At 41.4% G+C, this 26,528-nt stretch overlaps 2 protein-coding genes across 9 annotated transcripts in view; one reads left to right on the top strand and one right to left on the bottom strand.

Annotated features, from left to right (window-relative positions):
* Positions 1 to 3,323, bottom strand: part of Fam72a (family with sequence similarity 72 member A) — a 57,330-nt gene extending 54,007 nt beyond the window's left edge. For all 3 annotated transcript variants that reach the window (XM_060372066.1, XM_021640115.2, XM_021640116.2), the window contains exons 1-2: positions 2,023 to 3,323; positions 425 to 502 (exon numbers count right to left, since the gene is read on the bottom strand). In XM_060372066.1, the coding sequence (XP_060228049.1) occupies positions 425 to 502; positions 2,023 to 2,174 (230 nt within the window). In that variant the 5' untranslated portion in view covers positions 2,175 to 3,323. The remainder of the gene's footprint in view (positions 1 to 424; positions 503 to 2,022) is intronic.
* Positions 3,324 to 3,476: 153 nt separating this feature from the next.
* Srgap2 (SLIT-ROBO Rho GTPase activating protein 2) overlaps positions 3,477 to 26,528 on the top strand; it is a 228,934-nt gene continuing 205,882 nt past the window's right edge. For 5 of the 6 annotated variants that reach the window (XM_060372062.1, XM_060372063.1, XM_060372060.1 and 2 more), the window contains exons 1-2: positions 3,477 to 3,611; positions 5,197 to 5,807. In XM_060372062.1, the coding sequence (XP_060228045.1) occupies positions 5,741 to 5,807 (67 nt within the window). In that variant the 5' untranslated portion in view covers positions 3,477 to 3,611; positions 5,197 to 5,740. Of the gene's footprint in view, positions 3,612 to 3,961; positions 4,468 to 5,196; positions 5,808 to 26,528 lie in introns of those variants that run through there. The other variant, XM_060372061.1, reaches the window with a different exon arrangement.

The raw sequence follows: 26,528 nt of genomic DNA, 5'->3' as shown, positions 1-26,528 counted from the left end.
GTAATTTCGGAGGGAGAATCAAAACAAATCTCCAGCCCCTAGGGAAAATTGAAAATAGTTTGGTTGTCTTCAGCATATCACCAAGTTTCTCATTCTCAAATTTTCTTTTCACAAATCTCATGCTAACTGTAGCAAACATACAGGGAATGTCTTGTTTCATTTTTTAAAATGGCACCATGAGTGGTTTTTACCTTGATGGTGAAAATGCTTACTGTACCTTTGTGCTATAGTTGTCCTCTAACCTCCACACGTGCCATGCCACACACACATATACATGTACATAAACAGATAAATATGATTTTAAAGAATAGCTCTAAGAAACAAATGTTTTTTTCTAATGGCTCAATGATTCATACAGCCTTTCTATAGGTTTTGATGTCAATATCACCTTCCAAACTCTATCTGCAACAGTGCCACAAATTACCATTTTAAACATGCGATGTCCTTCAGTTTACATTTGCAGATTCCTGTGAAATAGCATCTTCCAATGAAATCCACTGTGCTGGAGGATTAAAAAAAATTACAGTCAAACATACCAAAATTTTTATCCCTATTCTCCTTCAGATACTTCACATAAGCGGACTCGTACAGCATTTATTGTTTGGTTACAGGTTTCATTTAGCATAATGTACTCAAGGTTCATCCCATTGCAGCACATGATAGGACTTCTTTTCTTTAAGGCAACGGTCTTTATTCACTTACTAGATTAGTCAATGGGCATTTGGATTGCTCCTGTCTCAGATTGTGAATCATGCTGCGCTGATCTGAGTTCTTTGGATTTATACCTACAAGTGGAATTATATGTGTCATGTGGCAATTCTGTGTTTAATTGGTAAAGAACCACCAATTTGTTTTCCTATAGCAGCTTTACTATTTCACATTCCTGCAGCATGCAAGTGCCCTGATTTTTCCAGTCTCACAATCAATAGCACTTTTGTAACTTGGCACAAATCTCGTAAGTTCAGAGCTGACTAGATTCTAAAATATATAGTTAATCTTTGTACAGGGCGGTAATATTTGCGCTCACTATGAACATGTGGCAGATTTTCTACTATAAAACAATCTAAAGTGAGAGCCGGAGTGATAGGTCAGTGTTTAAGAGCATGCATTGCTTTTGCAGAGGGCTGCAGTTCAGTTCCCAGCACCCACATCATGCAAGCCACAACTGCCCTCTCCAGAGGATCTTACACTTCTAGCCTCAAGAGCACCTATGGACATATCCACCCCTCCTCAAACACACACACACACACACACACACACACACACACACACAGAGTGACAAAATAAGATAAATACCCATCTTAGCACATGGCTCCATTGTGATTATAACTCCAACAAACAATACAGATTCTATGCTAGACTCCCAGCATGTAATAGCTCACCTGAGACTTCCTTATGACCATAGCTATTGTAAAAATAGAATATTTCAAGTTTGTGTGTGAGCATGTCTAACTAAAACAACACATTGTATCATAGAACTTTCTGGACATTTGGGTCTACAATTTTAGCATCTGGTGCTTTTTTTTCCCCACCACAAAAGTGCACATACACAAACAAAATAGCACCCCATTTATTTCTGTATGAATAATGACTATACTTAAGGAAATTCATGAGAGATTTCAAGGGGTGAAGAGACTATATTAGCTTTACTTTCCTATATATGAAAGTGTTCAGTTTTACTATCATTATTAATTCACTTTAAAGGAATTATTACTCGCTTCCTTCCAAGTGACTGTTAAAGATTTGCTTCAGTGTGAAAGGGTGTTTGGAAAAGGCATTGTGCCTTAGAGCCAATTTAAGAGATGCACGGTCACATGACTCTAAGTGCCTAGAAGCATGACCTCAGTATTGACCACTTTGGGTAAACCACAGACTTTGTCCAGACGGTCTGCCCACTTAGATAAACTCCAAGGGAATCATTAGGCTGATGGGAGTGGCTGGAACACTAAATGATAACCTTGACCCCCAGGGATCCAAGCCATCCACTGCCCACTTAGTTATAGGGCTGCCCGTATGACTTACTTGGTAGGAGGGATGTCTGTAGAGTAAAGATCTATGTCGGTATCAGCCAGCAAAACAGCCTTCATTCCCCTAGAGCTGAGAACTTGTTTACAGAATTTGCAACACAGGATGGACACACATCGGTCCTTGAAATTACAGTTGTTGGTAGACATAGCGTCCCACGTAGAACGAGGTGCAGAATTTTGAAAGAGGGAACAAGCAATAACCCTTCGTACTTTGATTCCCCCAGGTTAACAAGCCAAGTCGGAAGGCTTTGAGTTCTTTAAGCTCTAAAACTGGGAAGAGAGTTGTTTTCTTGGTGGGAAGGTAAAATTAGTATTTATTAAATGGGAACAGCAAATTTTTCTTGCTTTTGGCTTGGGGTGGGAAAGGGAATGGAGTTTGAGGTGGGGAGAGACAAGTGGAGCTGAAGGGAACAACGCCGTTCACTTTCTCTGGACTCCAAGAATCTTCAGCTCTTCAGCTCCCGCCCCGGAATTCAAAGATTCCCACCTGTTCCCAAGGGGCTCTACCCTTTAAAGCTTCGCTTCTCGGACAACTCCCAGTGCGAGTCTTGCCTGCAGAGCGCTCCGATCCCTGCTCTGCTCCACGCGGCCTCTTCGCAGGATTCAACGCCACTCAGGGCACGCCGGCTTCGGCCCTGTCCCGCGCCCCCTTCTCCGAGCTAGGCCGCGCGTCCCCTCCCTTGCACCACGGCCCTTGGCGTCCTCGCTCCCTCAGCAATCGCCGCCCGTGACCCTTAAGGTTTTTCCGGCAGCGGTCGCTCCGGAGTGGGCAGTGGTATTGGATGAGAGGCCGCGGCTTAAGTTCCGTCCGCACCTGGCGTCAGTCACCGAACACGCCGGGCTTCACTCTTTCTTCCGCTTTCTCTAACCCGCTGTCAGTTTGAATTGCCTGCGCCGAGCACGGATTGGGAGGACTAGAATTTGCCCCAGTACCACATTGGAAGGCCAGGGGCCTTCTCCTGACGTGAGCTCGGAGGCCGCTCCCCACTAACGGTGCCGAGGTCAGATCGGCCCTCTGATTGGTTTAGCTTGGCTCGGCCTCTAAGATCATTGGTCAGCATCTGCTTGAGTGACCCCCCCCCCGTGAACTTGGAAGACAGACCTCAGTTTCTTATTGGTAGGTATGTTATGTCCAGGCCAGTCTCTCCTGCTTATTGGCTAAACTTCCCTCCTCCCTTTCCCGGGCGGATTGGTCCCGTCTTCTCTTGAGGGAGGTGTTTGGTTGTCTCTTTCATTTTATCCCGCCCATCAGTTCTGCTTCAGGTTCCACAGGCCCGGGAAGAGATCACTTTGGGGCTGCGCCTGGCAGCTAGTATTTGCCACACCTCTAAGTTTAGTCAGCTCCGCCCCTACTCCTGGCTTCTAGGGATCAGTTATTTCTACTGGCTAGACGCCCCATCGGTCGATAGGAAGCGTGCGGTGATTGGCCAGGGGGCGGGCTCTGCTTCCCGGCGGGGTCTTGCGGAGTTGGCGGAGTCTCCTTAGGGAACTGGGGGGCCGAACTGCGTAGAAGAGGGTGGCGGGGAGGAGATCGCTAAGTGGGAAGCGGATCCTGGGGCCTGAGACCCGTCGCGGCAGAGCCAGGTAAAGGCTCCTTTCCCCTTCCATTCTCGTACGCCTGGCTGCTGCCCTGACTGAACAAACCCGGACTGGGCGGGTGGACGCGACGCGGATGCTGCTGCTCTCGGTGCCGCCACCCGTGGTCCCCAAACCGCGGCCCGCGACCCTCCAAATCCCCCAGTACAGCCCATAATACTTCTCAGGGTCTGCTCCTCTCTCCGCCATCCCCGCATTGCCGAGGACTGTCCTCACGCGGCGACACCGTCCTTCCGCAGCCCCTTTGCACACGGCTGGCCGGGTCCACCTCGGGGCCTCGCCGTAACGGTCCGCTGGCCTCGTCCCTGGTCTCCCGGCCTTGGCTGGCAGCCCAGGATCCAGAAAGATGGGTGTTCCTCACGGCTTGCGGGGCTCTTTCTCCGTTCAGCCCTCCAGTCTGTTTCCCAGGGCTCTCCTCCCACTCTGATATCCGAACCTCATGCTAGTCCCCAAAGTTGCCAACATCCTGTACTTCATGTAGCAGCCCACCGCGGTTTCTCCCACTGCCTCGCCCCCAAAACCCGTCCTCTCGGCGCCCTCTCTGGTCGTCCAAGCTCGGGCGGCTCGGTCTTTCTCCAGCCTCAGAACCCCACCTCACGCCCGCCTCCCGCTTCCTGCCCTGCCGCACTGCGCGGCCTCGGCTCCCTCTTCCTGCGCGCGGCCCTTCCTCCGGTCGCCGGGAGTAGGCGACACTGCCTGGAGCCGCCTGTGCGCCGGCGGAGACAGGACTGCCTGGGAGGCAGGAGCCCGCCGCAGCACTGGAGCCCTTCCCTCAGCCTCCCTGCCGCCGCCTCCCTCGCCTCCTGGCGACTCTCACTAATGCCTCCCACCCGACTGGGATTGGGTGCGGTATCTGTGATCCCTGGGCTTGGGGAGCAAAAAATACTGGGGGGTGCCATTTAGAGGCACCCTCGTACCTGGCTTGGGGGAGGCGACCGCCGCTTTCCGCCTCCCAATCCGGGTTTTCCCGGTTTAGACCCTCGCTTCTAGCCCGTTTCCTGCTTCTGTCGACCACATTGTTTTCCTGGATGTCCCGTGCGGAGAGGGCCCTTCCTGCAACGTCCCCCCCCCCCCCCCCCGGTTTTGCTGCCAGGAGAAGCTAGTTACCAAAAACAAAACAACTGGGAGGAGGGGCGGTAGGAGAAAAAAGTTGTGCTTTCTGGTTTGTCCCCTCTGGTATTGATCCTGTAGAGGTCCGGGAGGTGCCCCAGCTGCGGGTCAGGGGCCGCGTTGTGGGCTAGGCGGGTGGCCCCCTCTTGGGCTAGCTGAGCTGGGAAAGCACCGCTGTGCCGCAGTCCCCACCCGCAGCTTTGCTTTCCCGCCGCAGTCCCTTCCCGGAGCACGCGGTGCCGGCTGCTCCAAAGTGTTCTCTTTCTGCCTTAAAACAAAATCCGGAGGAAGCTTTTTTTCCTCCCTACCGCGCCACACCGGGTCTTCGGGCCGAGCGGGCGGTGTTAGGTCAAGATGAATGGGCTAAAGCTGGACTTAGAGTGTCATCCCCGACCCCACCCCTGTAGCGATTAGGATCTGCTTTCGTACTGATCCCCCCTCCCCCCTTTTCTTGCATTTACAGGCTAGTGAACCGGAGCAAACGACTTCCGATCCACTCCGCGTTGCAGCGGCACCCTTTTGGGATTTGATTAGCAGCATCTTTGAGCTGGTACCACAAAAATCCCGGCGAAGAACGCCTAGCCCACCCCTGGCACCCCGAGACAAACCCATTCCCTCCTAGGGACACAGCTGGGCGCGCCCACACCCCCGCATCCCCTACACCATGTTGTGCGGAAGGACTTCCACTCCCCGCCTGTGTCGTTGATGTCAGACCCCAGGCCAGCCTCCGGGCGCTGCAGTTCTCCTGGCTAATGCTGCGGCTGTGGCTTGGGCTTTAGTACATAAGCCAGCCGCCGCCGCCCCCCGCCCCCCTCCCCGGCCTCAGCACCCACAGTCTGCATGTGTGTGCGGTAGCCGGCTGCGTGTTCCCCCGGAGCTCTGGAGACCACCGCGGGGCTCTTCTCTGCCCGTGGGAGAAGTGGCCTTGGAGGTATTGATTTCCGTGGTTGGATTTTTCTCGTGGATCTATCAATTCACAATTCGAATTTGGAAGAAAGAAGGAAAACATGACGTCTCCAGCCAAATTCAAAAAGGATAAGGAGATCATCGCAGAGTACGATACTCAGGTCAAAGGTAAGAATTTTGACAATTAGCATAATGCATATCTTCTGCCGACGTGCGTTTCCACCCCAATTTTCAGGGCGTTAATTTCTTGGGTGGAGCAGGTGGCAAGTTGACCCCAGAGGTGGTTTCATAGATGGATCAGAGCCTTGGAATGATCAACAGTGTCAGGGGCTACAGGCACTGGAAGTGGGCTTTAGGAGTATCTTTGTGGGGCTGGCCATTATTTTGGCAGCTCTTTCCCAAAGGCTGGTTAAGGTGGGGGAGGGGCAGGAGGGTCTCCGGAGAGAGAGAGAGGGAAAAAAAAAAGCTGCAATTCGCCTTTGGGCGTCTTGAGTCAAGCTTCCTTGAAGGACAGCTGAAATCTGACAGGTGTTTGGACATTTATTTCAAAGGTTGAAGAGAAGTCCAGGCAGAAAGGCAACCTTGAGAGGGGTATACAATTTGGAGAACCTGGGAGAGGCGGGGTTTTTCTGGTGTACAGTGTTAATGCTTGAGATATCCATGACACTGGATTCAGGAAGTCCTTAGCTATATTGGGTGCACCTTGTACTTGGCTGGCCCATGGTCACCCTGCATACAACCAAAGATCACAGAACAGAAAGAATAAGACCATCCGAACTGATTTCCACCCCCATCTGAATCTTAAAGGAGTTGAACTATTAAGGTTTCAGAGTGGTGCTGAAACTGGGAAATAGGTGTCACCCTCTGCTCCAGAATACATGCCTTTAAAGGTCCATTTCCCTTTCAGCCAAAAATGTGAAGGGATACAGCAGAATGTAGACCTGGGGAAGCCAAGTGTCTCTTCATCTCGTCCACAGCTTAAATTGGCTTCTCAAACCGAAGCCCATACCCAAATAGCTGTTCCTCATCCAGCATTTCCCCTAAGAGGTGTCATGCCTGAGAAGGAGCCCTAGCCTGTGTTTGTGCAAGGCACTGCCCTTTCCTGACCAGTCACTGGGAAGAGCCCTGTGGCTTCAGCCCATTGAGACCTTAGCTGGGAAGTGGGATAGGTGGGTGGCCTTGAATGTTTCACCACATGGTTGGGTTTTTCCTTTGTTTCAGAGTACAGAGGGAGGGGCCCCTCCTTCTTTCCCTGCACCAATGCTAGGAGACCTTTTCCTATCTTGAGGACTTGGGAAAGGCCACGTCTCTCTAATGATTGCCTTGGATGTGGGTTAGAGGTAGAGTGTGAAAACAGGTAGTCCCTTTATCTCTTGAAAGGTTGAAAGGTAGTTTGAAGTCATCATTGTGTCATCAGGATTTAAAAAAATATATTACTGGTTTGGTCAGTGCAGGAGGTACCCTAAAGGACCTTCAATCCTCATGGTTGCAAATATTGGTCAGTTTTATTATCAACTACCAGGATGGGTAGTTGAATGATGATAGCTTCAGTTGAATTGGAATTGAGAGAGGTGGGGTTTTGAGTTATAGCTGAGGTCTTGGCCTCTTGTCACTGTTCATAATCCCAGCCTGTTTTTGTACAGAATGGCTGCTGGCCTCTATGTCCTGTCCAGGTGCACCATATTCTGCTCTTGCAATGCCTCACTATAGTTTTGGCTACATATGACATTAAAAAATGCATCCCGTTATTAACTCCCTATGGCAACATAGGGAGTGTTAACAACTTTGACTTTTTCCAGGTGATTCTCTGTAAGCACACCGTTTGACTGAGGAGCAAAGTGATTTTTTCATGACGGTGTTTTTGTTTTGTTTTGTTGTTTGTTTTTTTTTTTTTGTTTAGGGCTGACAGATATTAGAATTTGAGATTTTTAGTTTTTAATTGGTAATGGATTTCTCATGAGTATCTCAACAATTAAATACTTCGTGTATTTACAAATATTGTTCATTGAGATGATGTAATGCAGTTAGCTATTTGGAGTTTCTCTTCAGCCCTGCCACAGGCTAGAGACTGTTGTGTTTTGTGTCAATATTTTCCATTGGCTCTGTTCAGAGTGTAGGAATTTGTAGGTGGCTGACCCTGATTTCTCTCTCAAGGAGGTGCCCCATGAATGCTTTTGGAACTGATTTGCTTTATTCCTCAGATTACAACTGAGGAGAATGTAGAGAACTGTAGAGGTTTGTTCAAGGTCACACGACTAGGTGGTGGATCTGAATGTACATGTAGTTTCATGGACTTCTGTATCTTTGCAGTGAAAATAGCATCTGATCACGGTGAAAAAAATTCCTAGGGCAAAATTAGGTGATATGTAATAGTAGTGATGTGATAATAGTTTACTTTGTTATGCTCCATTGCCTCCCAGTGAGTGGTCTGGTATAATTTTCTCATCCTTCCAGGAAGCATTATTGTCATTTGAGGACCTGAGGAAACTGAGGCTATGAGAGGATAAAACACCCTTTCAAGGTCACACAATCGAAAGTGGCAGCTTTACTTTCTTTTTTTTTTTTTTATTAACTGTTTATTGAGTGCCTAGTATGTGTTCTAGGACTTTACATATCAGTGAAGAAGACAGAATTCCAGACCCTTATGGAGCTTGCATTTCTAGAACCATACTCTTGGTGGGAGACTATAGAATTTGAATTCAAAGTGTCTTGGGTTGGGGTTGGCACTGGCACTGGTGATGACTACCTGACCTTCTATCTGAATTAAGAATTTCAGCTTTTTAAGAAATTGTGTTTTGTTTTGCTTCTTAGAGATAGGGTCTCTCAGTCTGTAGGCCAGGGTAGCCTGAAATTCACTGTGTAATTCAGGTTGACCTTGATTTCCTGACAGGCTTCCTGAGTCAGCCTTGTGAGTCTTGGAGTACAGGTGTGAGCCCCTGCACTCTGCAAGTGGAGTTTCCGACTTTTTTGCGTTCTGTGGAACTCATGGTCCTGCCAGATATACTTCTCTTAGAGATGCCAAGATTAAAAAAAAATTATACATCAATTTGGTATGGCAGTTAAAAGTGGAGGTGTTAGAGGCAGAGAATCCAGGTTTAAATCTTTGTTCTACTATGTTACATGCTTTGTCTGAGTCTCAGTTTCTTAACTGGACAATTGGCAAAGTAGTGTGCATTTCCTATTCTTGTGAGGAATAAGGCAGCTATTCTGCAGAGTTCTTGTAGCACAGAATCTGGTACCTGAGAGTACTTAATGATTGTCTAGTCTACCTTCTTTATGGGACTTCTGTCTTACCAACTAGACAGGCTGCCTTGAGCTCACCCTCAAAGCACCAGCTAGTGAATGTAGGAAACCAGAGTAGGAATGTAACAGTTCTAGTTTAAGTTTGTTGAGGAGTAACAAAATACGTAACGTGCTTGTCATTTAAATCCTTTGGCCAGGCATGGGGGCTCATGCACTTGAGAGGCTGAGGCAAGAGTTTGAGGCCAGCCTAGAGTAAAGCGAGATCCTGTTTCAGAAACAAAACAAACCACAAACAAAATAAAACAAAACCAAAATAGACCCACCACCAACAAAAATTTTCCATACTCTTTGAATATTAATTTCCTTTTATGTATGAATAGGTAAACTGTCTAAAAATATTATATGTATCTGCTTTTTAGTCAGAATTGTTTAAATCAAGTAGATTCTAAGTAGACTTTGAACTCTTTTATTTTATTCTCTCCTATCATTATTATTCCTTAAAAGCACCTGCTTACATGTGCTCTGAAGAACTTCTGAGGTTTTAGCACCAGTCCTAACCTCTGGTTTTACCGGGCAATAGTCAGTCCGATATGTGGCTCTTAAGAACCACCATTGTTTCTGGTTTGTGGGTGTTTGGATTCCTTTGAAAAGTTCATGTCTTTCAGTGTCCAACTCAAAAGCACCAATATTCTTAGACTTTTTACATAGCTTTTTTCCCCCCAAATTTATAAAGTGCTTTTATATGCATGAATTTCTGGAAATTCCTGACAGCCTTGATGAGATTCATGATTGAAACTGTACATTTGACCTCTAGCCTGTTAGCATCTTTGCTGGCACTTAAGCAATGTATGGTGGTGAAGAGTGGGACATAGAATAGAGATGATTGTCTGGGTGGGACTTGGGTGAATTCATATTACCGCCTACAATACCTCTAAGACATTTCTTAATTAGATGTTAAGGGGTCTTTTTCCCTCTCCCTTTTCTATTGTACCACAGTCACAAGAAGTAAAATTATTTTCATTTTTATGTTTTGAGATAGGGTCTTTTTTGTTGTTGTTTTGTTTTTTGAGACTGGGTGTCTCTATGTAGTTCTCCAACTCTCTATATAGACCAGGATGGCCTCAAACTCAGAGACATGCTGAGACAAGGTCTTACTGTATATAACCCAGGTTGGACTTGAACTCACAGTGATCCTCCTACCTTAGCCTCCCAAATGCTGGGATTACAGAGCACATTACTAGTCAGAGAGAAGTAAATTTTTTTATAATTTGCATGTGGAGCATTTTGATAGGAAAAGCACAAGCAATTTCCTGAAACAGGTTAACTCTTTTGTTACCCTTTGGGAGCTGGAGATGAAATTTCAGCTCTAGTCATATTGTGTGTGCACTCGTGCTTGGGAATGCCAACTGGTGGTATTAAACAAGCTTGTTCTCAGGGGAGGCTGAGAAGTTCATAGTTTATGCCAACAAAGGTCTTTTCCCTGAAGTGCCTTTCCTCCCAGTGCCCCCACCCTCTTACTCCCCAAGGGAACTTTAAATATAATCAGTTTGTAAAAAGCTGCAGTAAAACATGTCTTTGGAATCCTCAGGCAGATGCTATCATCTTCCTGGTAGATGATTGAGTACTCTTCCCTCGTTTAGGGAACACAGAGACTTAGCAATAAGGTGGACTCTTAGAAGAAAGTGATTTTTTTTTTTTTAAATGAAACTCTTGAGAACATTCAAGCACCCAGAGTTGCAAGACCCTGAAGGAATGCCAGGAGTTAGGCCATGCTGTGTGACTACAAAACAGCAGCAGATGGAAACGGTTTAGGAATATTCCTTAGCTTTGCCATGTTAGTTAGACATTCTCTAGGAAGGATAGGGATAGAAGTTTCCTTTGGGATATCATTGATTTTTGTACCACTCAGGCTGAAAGCCAAAGATAAGCCCTTGTGAAGTTTATAGAATATGACCTGGCTTGCTATATTTTCAGCATCAGCTAGCTCCCAGATGCTGATTTTTAAATTGTGTGTGCTTCAGGAAACGGAGCTGTCCTGGTGTGGTCCCTGTAAAGCTTCCCTTCTGGAATAAAGCCTTTATTTAAGGGGAGTCATGTCTATCCCACATCCTCGACTTCTGATGGCTATATTAGAAAAATACTATGTCATGCTGAAGGAAAAAGTCAGTGTATGATTTCTAGTAATAAAATTCAAGAGAACAATTTTAAACAGTATTAGCTTCAGTGGGGAATCTCTGAAAATTACATTTGAAGAAATTTAGTTTCAAAATAAATACAGAGAGCCTTAAAATTATAGAATAATGCCTTTGATGACAATGTATAGAAACTCTGATTTCCTTTTTTTTTTTTAAGCTGTGGTTAAATGCACATAAGTGTTTTTATAATAGCTATTCTTAAAGGTACTGTTCAGTGTCGTTAACTATATTGTCATTGTTTTATAGCCATTATCAATCACCTGTCCATACAATTCTTTTCAGTTTTTCAGAATAGAGGCTCTGTATGCACCAAATAGTAACTCTTCTCTTGCTCCTGGCAACCATTCTATTTTCTGCCTCCAACTCTAGGCACATCATATAAGTGGGATCATACAGCACCAATCCATTTGTGACTGGCTTATTTTGCTTAGTGTATTGTCCTTAAAGTCCATCCATGTTGTCACATATTTAAGATGGAATGATACTCCATGTGTGAATATATGTCTGTCACATTTTATTTTTTAGTCATTTGTTGATGGACACTTGGTTGCTTCTACCTTTACCTATTGGAATGATACTACTATGAGCATAGTTGCTTACTTATTCTTAATTTTTATTAACGTTTTTATTTTTGTATGTATGGGTGTTTTGTATGCATGTGTGTCTATGTACCAAATGTGTGCCTGGTACCTAAGAAGAGGGAGGGAATTGGATACCTGCAACCATAGTTATAGAAGGTTGTGAGCCACAATGTGCATACTGAGTATCAAACCTGAACTCTCTGGAAAAGCAACTGAGCCATCTCTCTAGCCCCCATGATTCCCATTCTTAAAACATGTTTTATACCAATATTTTACAAGCCTATACATCCATATCTATATAATCACTATCTCAATAACTTTTTAGAGTTAAAGTTTTAATACATGTATTCATATTTTTGTATTATGAATGTGTAGCTATGTTCTTAATATGAGCAGGGCATTTTTTAAGAATAAAATTTTATACTTTTTAGTATTTATATTCATTAATATATTCTTTGTTTTAAACAATTTTATGATTATTTTGTTTTGTTTAGAGGCTGGGTCTTTCTTGATAACCCCTGGCTGATTTTGAACTTTCATGTAGACCAGGCTAGCTGCAGACTTGCAGTGAACTTCCTGCCTTTGTCTCCTGAGTGCTGGGATTACAGGTATATGCCACCATAGCTAGTTTGTTTTTGCTTTTGTTTTTAAGTTTTAAAAGACATTTAAAGCATAAAGTTTAGGGCTGAGGATGTAGTTTAGTTGCAGAATAGACAGAATGCTTTCCTCGTATGCATAAAGCTGTGGGTTTGATTCTCAGCTCCTCTGAGGTTGATCTCCAACACTGCATTAACCTGGTATAGTAGTATACAGGCTTGTAATCCTAGCACTTGAGTGGGTGGAGGCAGGAGGATCAAGAAGTTCAAGGTTATCCTTGATTGAGAAGCCAGTTTGAGACTAGCCTAAGCTACATAAAACTCCTGTCACTAAGAAATTTAAAAAGTACATAATTTATATATCTATGGAACCATCAGTGCTAAGATAGTACATATAACCAGATGGTAGTTAGTTTAACATCCCCAAATCTTATTTCATTATAATATTAAAAAATGAGAACCATAATAACTGTACATGGGAAAACAGATTAATTTGGAGCCAAAAAAGGCAAAAGCCAGAAATTACCAAATTTCAAAAAGTAATAAATAATGCTGTAAGTTACTGACACTGGTTCCTAGAAAATTGGTTTAACTTTAATGAAAAAAAAATAAAAAAGTAAACTCTCTCTAGGAGGTTGGGTTAATAATTATCTGTAAGCCATTACTGAATTTTTGGGAGAGAGAGGAGAGGAAAATGAGGAGAGAAGAGAGCAAAGTCTTGGGCTAGTTAGGAGTTGACAAGTGACAATATCTGTTACCCTATAGACCTTGCTAGAACCAGTCCCATGGTATCATGCCTCTATAGAAGGGGTTGTAAGTGAGCCGGATGCCAAGGGGACAGGTGGGGACTCTCACGGGAGATTATCTCTGAAAGCTGTGGATATGATTTGACTTCTAATGGCTGATTCTCAATTGCTTGCTGAAAAGAGACCAGCTCTGATAGGTAGACATGAACCCTGTCTTCATCTGGTTGCAACCTACCATTTCAATCATGCTTTCCTTTTTGGCTTTCAGAGAACTGGAGATCAGACTGGTCTGCTTGTTATTCCTTTAACAGACTCACTATATACAATATTGTTTGGGGTTACCATGCTCTAGGTATTATCCCAAAGGCTTTATATATTATAATCCATGCATAAGAAATATATTACTGCCATTACATTTAGTTAATGAAGAAACTGAGGGGTAGGTCATTCGGTGACTTAACCCGGGTCTGTCCCCTGTGAATATTCTGTTCTTCTACAAACAGGCATTAGAACTAGGTTGTCACCAGGGTTCTGAGTGCTGTCATGGAAATGTTCCTTACTTCCTGGCCAGCCCCACATGTTCATTTGCTAAAAATCCCTCCCTTTTAGTCAAATCTGTTCTGGGATGCCTTCTGTGGTTATTATGACCAGAAAGACTCTTCTATTTCACCCGCATAGTACTGCTCAATAGGTCTCCTAGGGAATTGATCTTGGACTGCCTTATATTTGAATATTTGTATTTCAGTCTTCTATTAGGAGTTACTGTTTTGTTTTTTTTTCTTTTTGTGGATGTGGTGAGCTTATATATATGTAGTGCATATATAGGTGTGTGTGTTCGTGTATTGATGTCAAGAATCTTCTTTGATTGCTCTTCTGTTTTATTCTCTTGAGGTAAACCCTCTTAAACCCACAGCTTGCTGATAAAACTAGTCTCACTAGCCAGCTAACTTCTGGGATCTCCTGTCTTCCAAACCTACAGTTATATTTACCCAGCATTTACATGTGTTCTGGGAACCTGAACTCTGGTCCTTTTTGAACCTGGGTCCATCTCCTCAGCCCTCTTTGCTTTTTGAATAGGGTCTTTAGATTGGCCTCAAATTTATGATTGTCTTATCTTAGCTTCCTTAGTATGGGCATTACAGGTGCCTTTCATCCTAACAGCTGTCTCAGTATTGTTTTATATAATGCAAAGAATATAGCTGTTGTTGGAGTCTTGTATCACTTTTTTGTTTGTTACTCAAGTTCTCTTCCAAGCATTGTCTTCTGTGATATGTAGATAAGACTTACCTTCTTATTATTGTAAGTGTACTGTGAAAAATATTAACTCAATATGATAACTTTAAAATGCTAAGTAAATAGCTCTTGTTATGAGTCCTTTCACATAGGAGAGATGTCTGGAATACTATTATAGCCTACATGGTAGATTTTAGTAAATATTTATTGACTAAGATAGTGAATGAGAAAAAGGATGATCTAGAAATATACTTTCTTTTACAAGTATTTTTTAAGTTTGACTTTGATAAATCACTGAAATGATTAGAAACAAACACTCATTATTTTGCTTAGGTCATGGCATACAAGATTGTTTACAGTCCTTATTTCACATTTATTCTGTTCACATTTCATATTGCTGAAGAGCTGAACTGTCTCTAGTTTCTGTACTATACTGTCCTGTGTCTTGCTTTGTCCATGTTCTGTTTTCTCCTAGAATTGGGTTCTCTTCATTGGTAAGTTTATCTATCCTTTAAAGCTCCACTTAGATGCAACCACCTCCAGAAGCCTGTCCTACTTCTCAGCATATCTCTGCCCATTGTATTTATTCGAATGTGTCTGATTTCCAGTACTTACTAAGAACTTCAAAAATATTCACAAATTAGGGTTGGAGAGATCACTCAGCCATTAAAGGCTAGGCTCGCACCCCCAAACTATTCATAAATAGTTAAACTGAAGTGTTTTCTGAGTTAAGATTGGATGTGACATATTACCATGTTACCGCACTTGTCCTTCTATTGCAGAAAAAGCCCACTCCCTTTCCTAATGTTACTTGAAATTCAAAACAGGTTAAACATTGTGAATATTGTCCTTTCATAAGGACAAATATTGATTATCAAGCATGATGGAGCTCCCCTGCAAGCGAGACATGATTCTTGTTACACACATTCTTATCCTTTTCTGAATCTAATGTTCTAGAACTGTATTTGAACTGCTTAGATTTCTTCAATCATATATTCTACCTTGGGGGTAAAAAAGAAACAAAAAAGATAGACATTAATAATGATGATGGTGATGATAACATTGTTTTACTTTGTAGTCCTGGAACTCACTATATAGCACAGGCTGGCCAGAACTTGTAGTAATTCTTATTCTTCAAACTCCTTAGTGCAAGGATTATGAGTATGAGCCACTATACAAGAAAAATATTTAGTGTGAAATTTTCAGGAGTTCAAAACAAAAATTAAGCCTTTTTGTAGTTGAAGCAAAATACATCTGTACTTATCTAGAACTTAGTTACCACTTTTAACAGATATTCAGAAATTCCAATTGAGAAAATTTTCATCTGTCTTGACCAAGAATTAAGAACATTAACTTGCAGAAGGAATTGTTAGGATTCTGTTTAAAAGCATGGGTTTCGCAAGAGCTATTACCTGACTAGAAACAGCTGCATGGTCTGTAACACATGGGGAGGAAAAGTCCAAGGGACAAACAGGAAAACTCTCTTCCTTGGTTTTTCAAATCATTTGGTGTTTAGTAGCCTTGACCTTATTTGTGCTTTGTGAATGGATGGTCTTAAATGGAAATATATATTTCTGAGGAAGGAAAACAAGCTAGGATGTGTGCCTCTTTTTTCTTTTCTTTTTTTTTAAAGGATACCATCTATTGGTAGAAGGAAGAGCTTCTTCCCCACCAATCTGTTTTTGCTTCAAATACATTAATCAGTCACTAGGTAACTCAGAAGGTATTGTGAAAGTTGGCATTATCTGTACTGCTGTAAGCCCAGCTTCTGTAGTTAGGATCATGACATAGAAGGCAGGGTCTGAATGTTCTCCCTGGAGAAGACTTCAATAGCCATGGGATGGCCAGGACTCCAGGATGCTAGAGCACAGAAAACAAAGGGACCCAAGAAAGAGGGTGAAACTTGTCAAGACATGTCATGGCAGGAGCTTAAAAAAGTATCCTTTTTTAAAAGATTCAGAAATTCTCTCTCTTTCTCTCTCTCTCTCTCTCTCTGTGTGTGTGTGTGTGCACATACTGGTATCAGAGCTTGTTGGATGAGTAAGCTGCTCTTTGGAGGCATCTTGACAAGAGGTAGTTATTTTGGAGCTGTGTTTCTTATCTGCAAAATGGGGACAATAATTCCTGGCTTGCTTTTACTAGTAATGAAGATGATGGTTAGCATTTATTAAGGGCCTCATAGGTCTAAGCTGTGTTTTGAAAGCTTTACATATATTACTCTAAGAATTTCCCAATGGCTCTATGACGTAACTATTATTATCATCCCAGTTTCACAGATGAAGCAAAATGAGGTTAAATGACTTGCTCCAAAGCACACTAGTAAGTAAGTGATAAAAACAGGACATGAGCCCAGGCTGACTTAATACTGCTGTGAGGCTCGCATTAAAGTGTTCATTTGGATGTTGGATATGGTGGTACACAGCTGTAATCCTAGCAATTGAGAAGTAGAGGCAGGAAGATCAGGAGTTAGGCAGCCTTGGCTATGCAGTGAGTTGAAGGCTGGTCTGGACTAGATGAGACCGTGTCTCAAAAATAACTACCACTACCAACAGCAAAATAATTTATTTGAAAACTCTGCTATTCTGAGATGTTCCACATGTTTGGTTGATTTTCTTATTTCCCAGTGTCTTAGCTAAAAAGTTAATTCAATATTCTAAATGTCTTCTTGGTATACATTTAACTTGTCCATACCTTGGTTTTCTCATTTGTGAAATTAGAAGTTAAATTAGAATATCTTTACATTTTTTTGTTTGTTGGTTGGTTGTTTTTTTAAGCCTTTAGAGCTCATTATTTTTACTTATTTAAGATGTTGAAGCTATCCCTTGTAGGATACATTTCTACTTATGGGTACACAAGCTATTCTTAGTCTAACACTCTCCTTAGCTCTTGTGCCTGGATGGCTCTTGCACACATAGAGGCTGGACTCTGTCTAGCTCATGGTAGCGTGGCACAGACCCAGAGAGCATTTGTAGTCGTATTTGCTTAGGTATTACCATCTGATAGGAAGATGTGTCTAATAGGTAGACAAATTGAAAGAGGAATAGTTGAAATGTTTTCACAGTTGTTTTCTTTTCACCCAGTGAATAGGCTAAGCAACAGCCTGTTGTTTTAAAATGAGCATCACTAATAATAACTATGGCTCGAATTTTCATCATTGTGGCATTTGAGAAATACATTCATGGGAAGAGAGGTTTTAGGGTATTGTAAGACAAGTTAACCTGATCCTGATCATTCCACCCTCAGAATTTTCAGTTCTTAACTAGAAAAATGAAAGGATGCAATACCATTTCTTTTTGGGATGTATGATCAAAAGAAGTATGGTTTGCATTAAGTGAGTTGCCACAGAGTCCAGATACTGATTATTACTATCTCAGGAGGAAGACAGAAGACAGACTAGACCTATCCTGGGCTTTTCTCAGAGCTCCTACTTTTGGTTTAAGTTTCATCTTTAAGTAACATAAATAGGCCATATGTTTTAGGCATCCTTAGGGTCAACTGTGCTGTATCTTTTCATCTAATACTTATTCAGTGGTTTGTGGTAATATAAATTGTCTCAGCTCTTTGCTGTCAGAAATTTTAAACCAAACATTTTAGCATTTGGGGTGGCATCTGTTACTTGGATTAATGAAATTTTTGATGTGGGTGTGTTAATGTTAGTAATAACACAATTTTGAAATACCTACTTTCCCCAACAAGCAACAGTAGTTGCAGCCAAAAGTTGCAACAAAGATTGGCTGGTTAACTGATTTTTACCAATTACATCTTTGTGTGTGTGTGTAGTGTGTAGTGTGTAGTGTGTAGTGTGTATATATTTGTAGAAAGAGAGAGAAAGAGACAGACAGACACAGAGGGAGAGAGAGATGAGAGATTTCCTTTTTTTTTTTCTTTTTGGTTTTTCAAGACAGAGTTCTCCTGTGTAACCCTGGCTGTCCTGGAACTCTCTCTCTTTGTGTAGACCAGGCTGGCCTGACACTCTTAGGTCCACCTGCCTCTGCCTTCCAAGTGCTAGAGTTAAAAGCATGCATACAGAAATACCAGTTTTTCTGGATTCAGTAGCAAAAGTGTTAATCATTATGGTGGCAGAAACAAACTGCCTAGGTTTTTTTACCTTTGTGGCACATTTCCCTCTTCTTTTGGTTTTAGAAGAAAAAGAACATGAACACACACACACATTTACTCTCTCATTCAAGACTTGATATTAAATGATCTCAGGCTTATGAGAGCAGGAATTACTTGGGAGGGATATTTGTGTTCTGTGGGCTTAGTAGGCATGATGTGAAAGCAGGCTTGTTTGGCCTGTGAAGATTACAGATAAGAATGATATGTAATTGAGTAAGAATTTGAAAAATTATCCGATAACATTAGGAGCAGCAAAGCAACTGCTTGTGCCTTTTTATGCTCAAACTATTTGGAGTAGGAGTGAGGAGTTCTCATTGTTTTCAGGGCGTGGGAACCCTCTCTCCACTCCATCAGCCAAATATGTTTGCCCAGACACAGAGTGTGAGGTTTCCGAGTGATCTTAGCGTTTAGTTTAGTGAAGTCTTCTGTTCCTGGAAATTAATTCTTGAGCCTAATCATTTCAGGAAAAAGGTTGTCAGCTAACCTTTAAAATCCTTTCTAGAGGAGCCCAACCAATCCAGCTTACCTTTTCATTGTGTTCTTCTAAGTGACCCAAACTATAAATGGTTAATTCTGTCATGTGCAGAGCTCGAAATAGGAAAACAAAACAAAACAAAACAAAAACCAAAAAAAATCTTGCTGAATGAGCTGTTATCTTCACTGCTTCCACCACATGTGCTATGCAGACTTTTCTTTCATTTGGGTTCGCAGCCCTTGGGGAGCAGGCAGTTATTCATGAAACTTACAAGGCTTTGGCTCTTGGCTACTGGGGTGTTATTCTTAGTCCCCTCCCATCCGTACATCCTCTAGTGTTGGGACACTTTGTATGAACAGGAAGAATGAACTAACTTCAGTCCAGCACCCATTTATATAGAACCTACTGTGTGTTTGGTGCTGTTAGTTGTGGACATATGCATAAAGAAAAAGTGTTTCTATCTTTAAAGACTTCAGCCTGTTATAGGTATGGTCAGACAACACAGACACTGCAGGAGGATCACAGTGGATGACCCTGTCGATAGGGGATGTTGAGTCAGGTTGATGAGGCTGGTTAATGGGGAAGGTTGACACCTAAATGATAGAGACATAGGTAGTATGAGAGTGCTTTCTGGTACTTTATTTTGGCATCCAGTTGTACTACAAACAGGTCTTTTTGTTTTTTGTCTTTTAGGAAATGTTTTATCTTGAGATTTGTATTTATTTACTCGCAGTTGTAAGAATATAATTTACAAAATGATAGCACGGTATCACAACTAGGACCTTGACATTAGATCCAGGCAAAATACTGACCATTTCTATTAGCACAAAGATCCTTCATGTTGCTCTTAAAATCTTGCCCTCTCTTTCATACTTTCACAATGTGCCTTCCATGCTCCATTCTTAGTCCTGTAGTTGTAGACACCATAATCTCCACATGTATAATTTTATCATTTCAAGAATATAATAAAAATAGATCTGTTAGCACGTAGCCTTTTAAGATTGACTTTTGGGGGTCTTAGTGAGTAAGGAAGCTTGCCAGCAATCCTGAGGACCTGAGTTTGACCCTAGGACCCACATGGTGGGAAAAGAATTGACTTCCCGAAGTTTTCTTCTGATCTCTACATGTGTGCCATGGCAATAGCTAGTATGCACACGCGCGCACACACACACACGCATACACACACACACACACACATACAAAATAAATGTAATTTTAAAAATTAACAAAAAAAGATTGACTTTTTTCAAGACTGCATTCAAGACTGCATTACTTAGGCTGGTGAGGTGGCTTAATAGGTAATGAATGGTACTTGTCAGGCAAGACTGACAAGTTCAGTTCAATCTTTGGAACAAATTTCAGTTAAAGCCTAATGACTTGACTTCAGTCTCTGGGACCCACATGGTGAAGGGAGAGAACTAACTCCTGAAAGTTGTCCTGTGGACTTCAGACTTGGGTGTGGCACCCTCCTCCTAAATAAATAAATGTAATTTTAAAAACAGAATATTTTTCTTTTATATTGCTAAATACTGTCCCATGGTATGGCTGTTTGACTGTTTAACCATTTACTTATTGAAGGGTCGCTGGGTTGTTTTCTATTTTGGGCTGTTATGAATAAAGCTACAATGAATATTCAAGTACAGATTTTTATATAGTGAGATTTAAAAAATAGTATTGTAGATTATTAATAGGAAAATCAAAGTTTTTTCTCATCTATAGAAGAACATAATATAGAATATTTTTATTCCTGCATCCCAGAGTTTTGTATATAAACTGAGATAATAAGTAGCAGTAAATGTTATAATATGTAATGAAATAGTAACATATGTAAGTGGGACAAGATGCTACCTCACTATTCTATCTTTTAGTCTTAGTTAGATATCAAAGGAGTACTTTTGTGGTGAGTGTATGTTCATGCAATTTTATTCATGAGCACTGGTCACAGTGTGCATGTGGAAGTCAGAGGGCAACTTATGAGAAGTGTTTCTTTGTTTTCAGCATGTAGGTCCTACAGATCAAATTTAGGTTATCAAGTGTTGTAGAAGATGCATGTATAGGCTGAATCATCTTACTGGCCCATTGTTGTTAAATTATGATTCAGAGAGCTTTTAGGCTGTCTTCTTTTCTTATTATTGATGTATAGGTAGTTCTTATATACACTGGTTGCTGAAGATTATTGATTGAAATACCTTCTGTCAGAGTTTATTTATCTTTTTATTGAATTCTTTGATATGTAAGAAAATTCAATTTTTTATACAGTTAAATTGTCTCACCTCTCTTTATGGCATGGATTTGTCTAAAACACATGTTCACACATATTTTTTCTATGTTGAAATTGTAACATACTTGTATTTTCTTTTAAGAGTTTAAAGAGTATTACTTGATATATAACTTTTAATAAATCAGGAATTTTTATGAATGCTGTGAGCTAGGGATCTAACTTTATTTTATATTCAGTATGAGTGTTTGTCTTACCTTCATAACCCTTTCTCTCCACTGATTTGTAGTATTCATCTTTGTGCTTACTTCAGATTGATAAAGATTGTGGGCAAGACTAATTCTCTATTATGTTGAAGTAGTACTGCCTTTATCTATCTATCTATCTATCTATCTATCTATCTATCTATCTATCTATCTATCTATCTATCTACCTTTCTATCTACCTATCTGTTGGTTGTTTTGAGCCAGATTCTCACTAAACACCAACTCACATTGGCTTCTGACTCATTTTGTAGCTCAACTTGGCCTCAGACTTGTAATCTTTTTGCTTCTGTTCCCCTAGAGCTGAAATGACAGTTGTGTGCCACCATGTCCAGCGTAGACTAATATTTTAGCAAATTTTACTTGGATTAAAGTTTTCTAGTTATTTCTATTGCCAAGAGTTTTCTCTGTCATTTTGAGTTAGATACAAAGAATAAGAAGTCAGGATCTAGCAGTGAGGGAACAATGTTTTTTAAAAAGTGAACTGAAAGTATGTATGTATATGTGACTTCGTGACTGTCAGTATAGTGCCAAGTGTAGAGCCTTTGCCATAATTATTAGATAGTTTCCATAATATTGGGCTGTCTAGGATCTTGATTTTTGCCTCTGATATCATATAAATCAGAGAAGGAAAACAGTCTGCATATAAGAAAAATAATTAAAAAAATAAACCCACAGAAATACAAGAGATGACATCAGGCTGGGGATGACTAAAAATGAGTGATGTTGATAAGCACTTGAGGAATTCTGAGATGGGAGAGGTGTTGGCCAGAGTGAATAAGACCTTGATTTATGGAGTGGGACTTGGTTAAGTTGAGAGTAGGAGGGCAGAACAGAGGCCGTGTGTCTTCCCTTAGTGGCATTCCCACAGCCCTTTCTGTGCTCACCACTCCTGCCTCACTTCCTACACCCTAATACAATGATGGTTTTATGTACTCTCACCCCCTCTCATTTCTCTCTTAGACACACATTCTGTACTAGAAAGCTTGTGAGTTATATTGGATAGTGGGCAATGGGTGCTTTTCATTTCAGCATTCCCAGCATCCAGCCCCATGTTTGCATATGGTAGGCACTCAACAAATGTGTCTGATTGGAGTTGAGTCATAGACAAAGAAGTAAGATCAGGCCAGACTCTGTACTTGAGTAGTGGAGAACAATGGAGGCAGTCAAAGTTGTAGAGCAGTACAATGATGATGTTGCATTTCAGGTCTTCTTGGTTACTCTGGGCAGCCTGGATGGCCAGGGAGGGGAGGAGAAGGCCTGCTCCTGTCCATACAGGGTATACTACTTAGTGTGTGCTGGGCCCTGCCCTGAGTTGCTGTAAGTCTGTTGCCTGGTAATCAGTTCCTGGAGCCACTGAAAGTGTGATTCCTGATTGACAGTTGGTTTACAGAGAAGTGGGGTTTGTACCTCAGGTTTTTTAACCTTTGGTACTGTATTTGACCACACTCTGTGGAAAGATGGAAAAGTGAGATGTGCAGATGGGGACTGAGGGTGAGAGAACAGTCAAGGACGCCTGAAGCTTCTAGCTTGAGAGGAGCAGAGACCATGGCATAAAAAGACAGATGAAAGCCAGGAAGAGATGCTGCAGTTGCTAAGAAAATGAACATTATTTTAGACATCCTGACTTTAAGGTGGCACTGTGACAGTGCCACCCTCAGCCCCATCATTAAATCTGTCATTTTCCTTTCTTCTAAATTGGGAATGTTGCAGAGAAACCTGCAAAAGAGATGACACCTCCTGTATGTGTCAAACACCTGACCTAATTTGCAGCTTCTTTATATTTCAGTTTGAGAAGTCTCTTGAAGGGGACTTCATGTTGTGATTGTGTATGGGATTAAGTAGCATTTTTTCCCTAGTACTCTGCAGGGGATGAGCACAACTAAACAAGGAATGGAAAACCTTGAGTTCTGCAATGCTGCCCTGCCTTGATAGTTATTTAGAAACTTCTTCAGAAGGTCAGCTGGGAGCTTAAGAAAAATCAAGTCAAGCCCTGTTACCACCTAAGTGCCTATCCAACTAAAGATCTGGATAAGGACCAAGTTATTTTAAAGGCACTCCAGGGAGTGTGGGAGAGGCTGAGTTCAGCAAAACATGCCTGGGTGGTGCTAGTCTTGTTTCTGGGTGTGGAGGCAGGAGTGGCTAATCACCTTAATTTTAATAAATCTGGGATGGTGAGATGATTCTCTGATAGGGGATTTGATTAGAAATCGTAATGTAGGAAGTGTTGAAAGAGGGAATCATGCTAAAGGTATTAGTAGAAAAATACATTTCAGGTATTAACAGTTAAACTTAATGTATCCTGTCATCATCTCCAAAGCTTTTGAATTATTAGTGTTTTGTTTTGAACAAAGTGGCTTGTAAATTACTTCCCATCTAGTTGTTGAATCTTAGGAAACTATAGGAGTTTACTCCTCACTCATTTTTTTTTTTTTTTTTTTTTTTTTTTTTTTTTTGAGTAACAAAGCTAGTTGGGCTAAGAATGCCAAATCAGAGTTTGTAAAGACTCTGTTTGTAAATAAAACAAACAGCCAGAGGTTGACAGTCTTGGGTACCAGCGCTAGTGTTATCAGATACACTTATGCCCCTGGGTAAGTCCCTAACATTACCTGGTCTCAGCTTTTCCAGCTATAAGAAGAAACATAGTGTCTACTATTAGGGGTTGTGTTGATTCAATAAGATTATACTCATATAGGTGTATAAATTTTTATAATTCAGGCTTTGTAAATTACACAGCTCCAACAAACGTGAATTAAGGTTTTATTTGTTATTGCAGAAGAATATAGGTAGTCTCTTGGTGTTTGTTTCACTGGGGCTTGACCTATATAATGCTGACTTGAGGATGTTTGTTAAAGTGAATCACGTATTGCTTTCGGGCCATGCCTGAAATGACATGCTTTGCTTTGGTGGACTCCTTTTGCACTGCCCCAGTTTAAGGTTGCTTTTAAACAATTTAGGTGAAATTTCTGAACATACATATTCTTCCTTCTTGGAAACAAAACAGTGACATGGGCACATTGGGAACATGACTTAGCTGGTAAATATGTGATTAATAATGTACCTTTGGCCTAAGTGTTGGTTTGGGCCTCAGTATATGATGGGCAAATGATATCTAGCCAGTCAACCAAGTCGAGCATGTTGGGGAGCCTATTGGGTTCTGTTCATGCTTGAAGAGTGACTGTGCCAATGCTATGCTAGTTAATTAACAAAATGAGTACATCCCAGTAACACTGTTTGCATTCATTTGTTTATACCTCTTTGTCACTTGCTAAGCTGTGAGATCCTTGAGAACAGAGACTGCTCTTGCTTCTCTTTGTTTTTCTAATATTCAATGCAGTGTTTGGCACATGGCTAATCCCTATTGGGTAAATGAATGAAGGGATCAATAAATAAATGAATGAAACTTGGTATTTGTATTTAATTGGAAGGATTTTTGTGGAAGACATAGGTGTGGGATTATGTGTATCATTGCCTGGTAATTTCATAGATGCCTTCTTAACTGTGTGGGAGAGACCCATACTTATGCACATGTGGGTTGTGGCTGCTGTCCTAGCCTAATGCCATAGTGGTGAGGACTGACTCAGTGTCTATTTCTTAGATTAGTTTACCCCTCTACCTTTGTTTCCTCTTTGCCTTCCTTTCAAGACTTGAAATTCACTTAATTTTCCTCCAGATAGTCTTCTCATCCCACTTCTTGTGTGTGTGTGCATGTATGTATGCATGTGTTGGTCTGAGATCCTTGGCCACTCAGTAGCTTTGCTACTTTGAAACATTTCAGTTTTCTGTTTCCTCCTTTGAAAATATGACCAAAAAGAAAAAGAAAATATGACCATGTATGATGAAATAGTCACCTATCCATAGTGTACTTGTTAAGTTTATACATGAAAAACTCTTTGTAGCTAACTAAGTACCGTCTGTATGTCAGATATTTCTCATATTACATCAGTTTTCTGTGTTGTGTTTGATTTGTGTATAGCTAGTGCATTTTAGTTGCATTATGGTCTTAGGAGTTTGCCATCTTAAAAACTGAATGACACAGATAGCATGCCTTTTATGGCAAAGTGTGTTTGAACTTCATCAAGTTGGCAAATAATGTTGTTATGCAGTGCACCATATTGGTAAATTAACTAAGATTCTTCAGATTCAGTGTGGCTGGAAGGATTTATTTCATACTTCATTTGTTCCTGCCACTGGTGAAATGAGAATGGGAACTTGGATGTCCTTTTTATAAGTCCATTTTGATGTTGTACTATTCTTTTTTCTTTAAGTTGGATAAATTTGGGTTTGTAAAATCAAATTTGATTGTAAAATACTATATAAAAGAAAGGCACAGGTTTTCTGGGTGGCTTCCTAGTAGGGTACATTATTTTCATAACCTTCCCCCCGCACCCTCTTTAAGATGACATTTCTTCTCAACTAAGTAAGAAAACCATTTCCAAACTCTTATTTTTTAGGACTATTTCAGAAAAATATATCAAGAGGGAGAAACAGTAAGTGTAGAATGTTTATAGTCATTTTTACTTCATGAGATGTTCCAGATTTTGAGACAGTTACTCACTGTGTAGCTTGGGATCAAAGGTGGGCTCCTGCCTGTGCCTCCCACTGTTAAGATTCAAATAGGTGTTCATTAATGTTGACTGTTAAACATTTTTCTACAGGGAGCATTCACATTTTCTGAGTCAAGTGTTTGTAGAGCAACAGGATCCAATTACAGATACCCTCCCGACAGAGTTTAAAGAAAAGTCTGAACTACTTTGTCAGCTAGCACTGGTGGGCTTGAGTACTTTAAGATATATTTTTCATTTGTATTCTTCTTTGGGCAGCTTCTCTCATTTATGCAGGGATTATGTAATATAGTCACCCCAGATCAAATATATTCTTGGCTTGATTTGGTTTCACTGTTCTTAGGTTTCCTTTGTCTTATCTTCAGGCCTGTCACTCTGAATGCTTAAATCATTAACAATTCGTTTAAACTCTTAGCTCTTTCCATTTTCCACCACCCTACAACCTGGGTGTGGTGGGAACCCGCACAGGCCTGCCTGGCCAGGCCACACCATGCCTGAACGTCTTAGTATTTTGGTTGTCAAAAGGCCTTGGACTAAGCAGCTTGATTGGAGTGAGGACCTGCTCACTGACAGCCCTTGTGAGGAGAGGACTACAGGGTAGAGAAGGACAGCCTGGGGTCAGTCTCTGAAATCTGAAGATTCTACCTGAAACACC

Source organism: Meriones unguiculatus, chromosome 18 (genome assembly GCF_030254825.1).
Source record: "Meriones unguiculatus strain TT.TT164.6M chromosome 18, Bangor_MerUng_6.1, whole genome shotgun sequence".
In the NCBI taxonomy this organism is placed as follows: domain Eukaryota; kingdom Metazoa; phylum Chordata; class Mammalia; order Rodentia; family Muridae; genus Meriones; species Meriones unguiculatus.
Note: the sequence above shows the minus strand (reverse complement) of the source record. Positions and strands in the feature narration are given on the sequence as shown.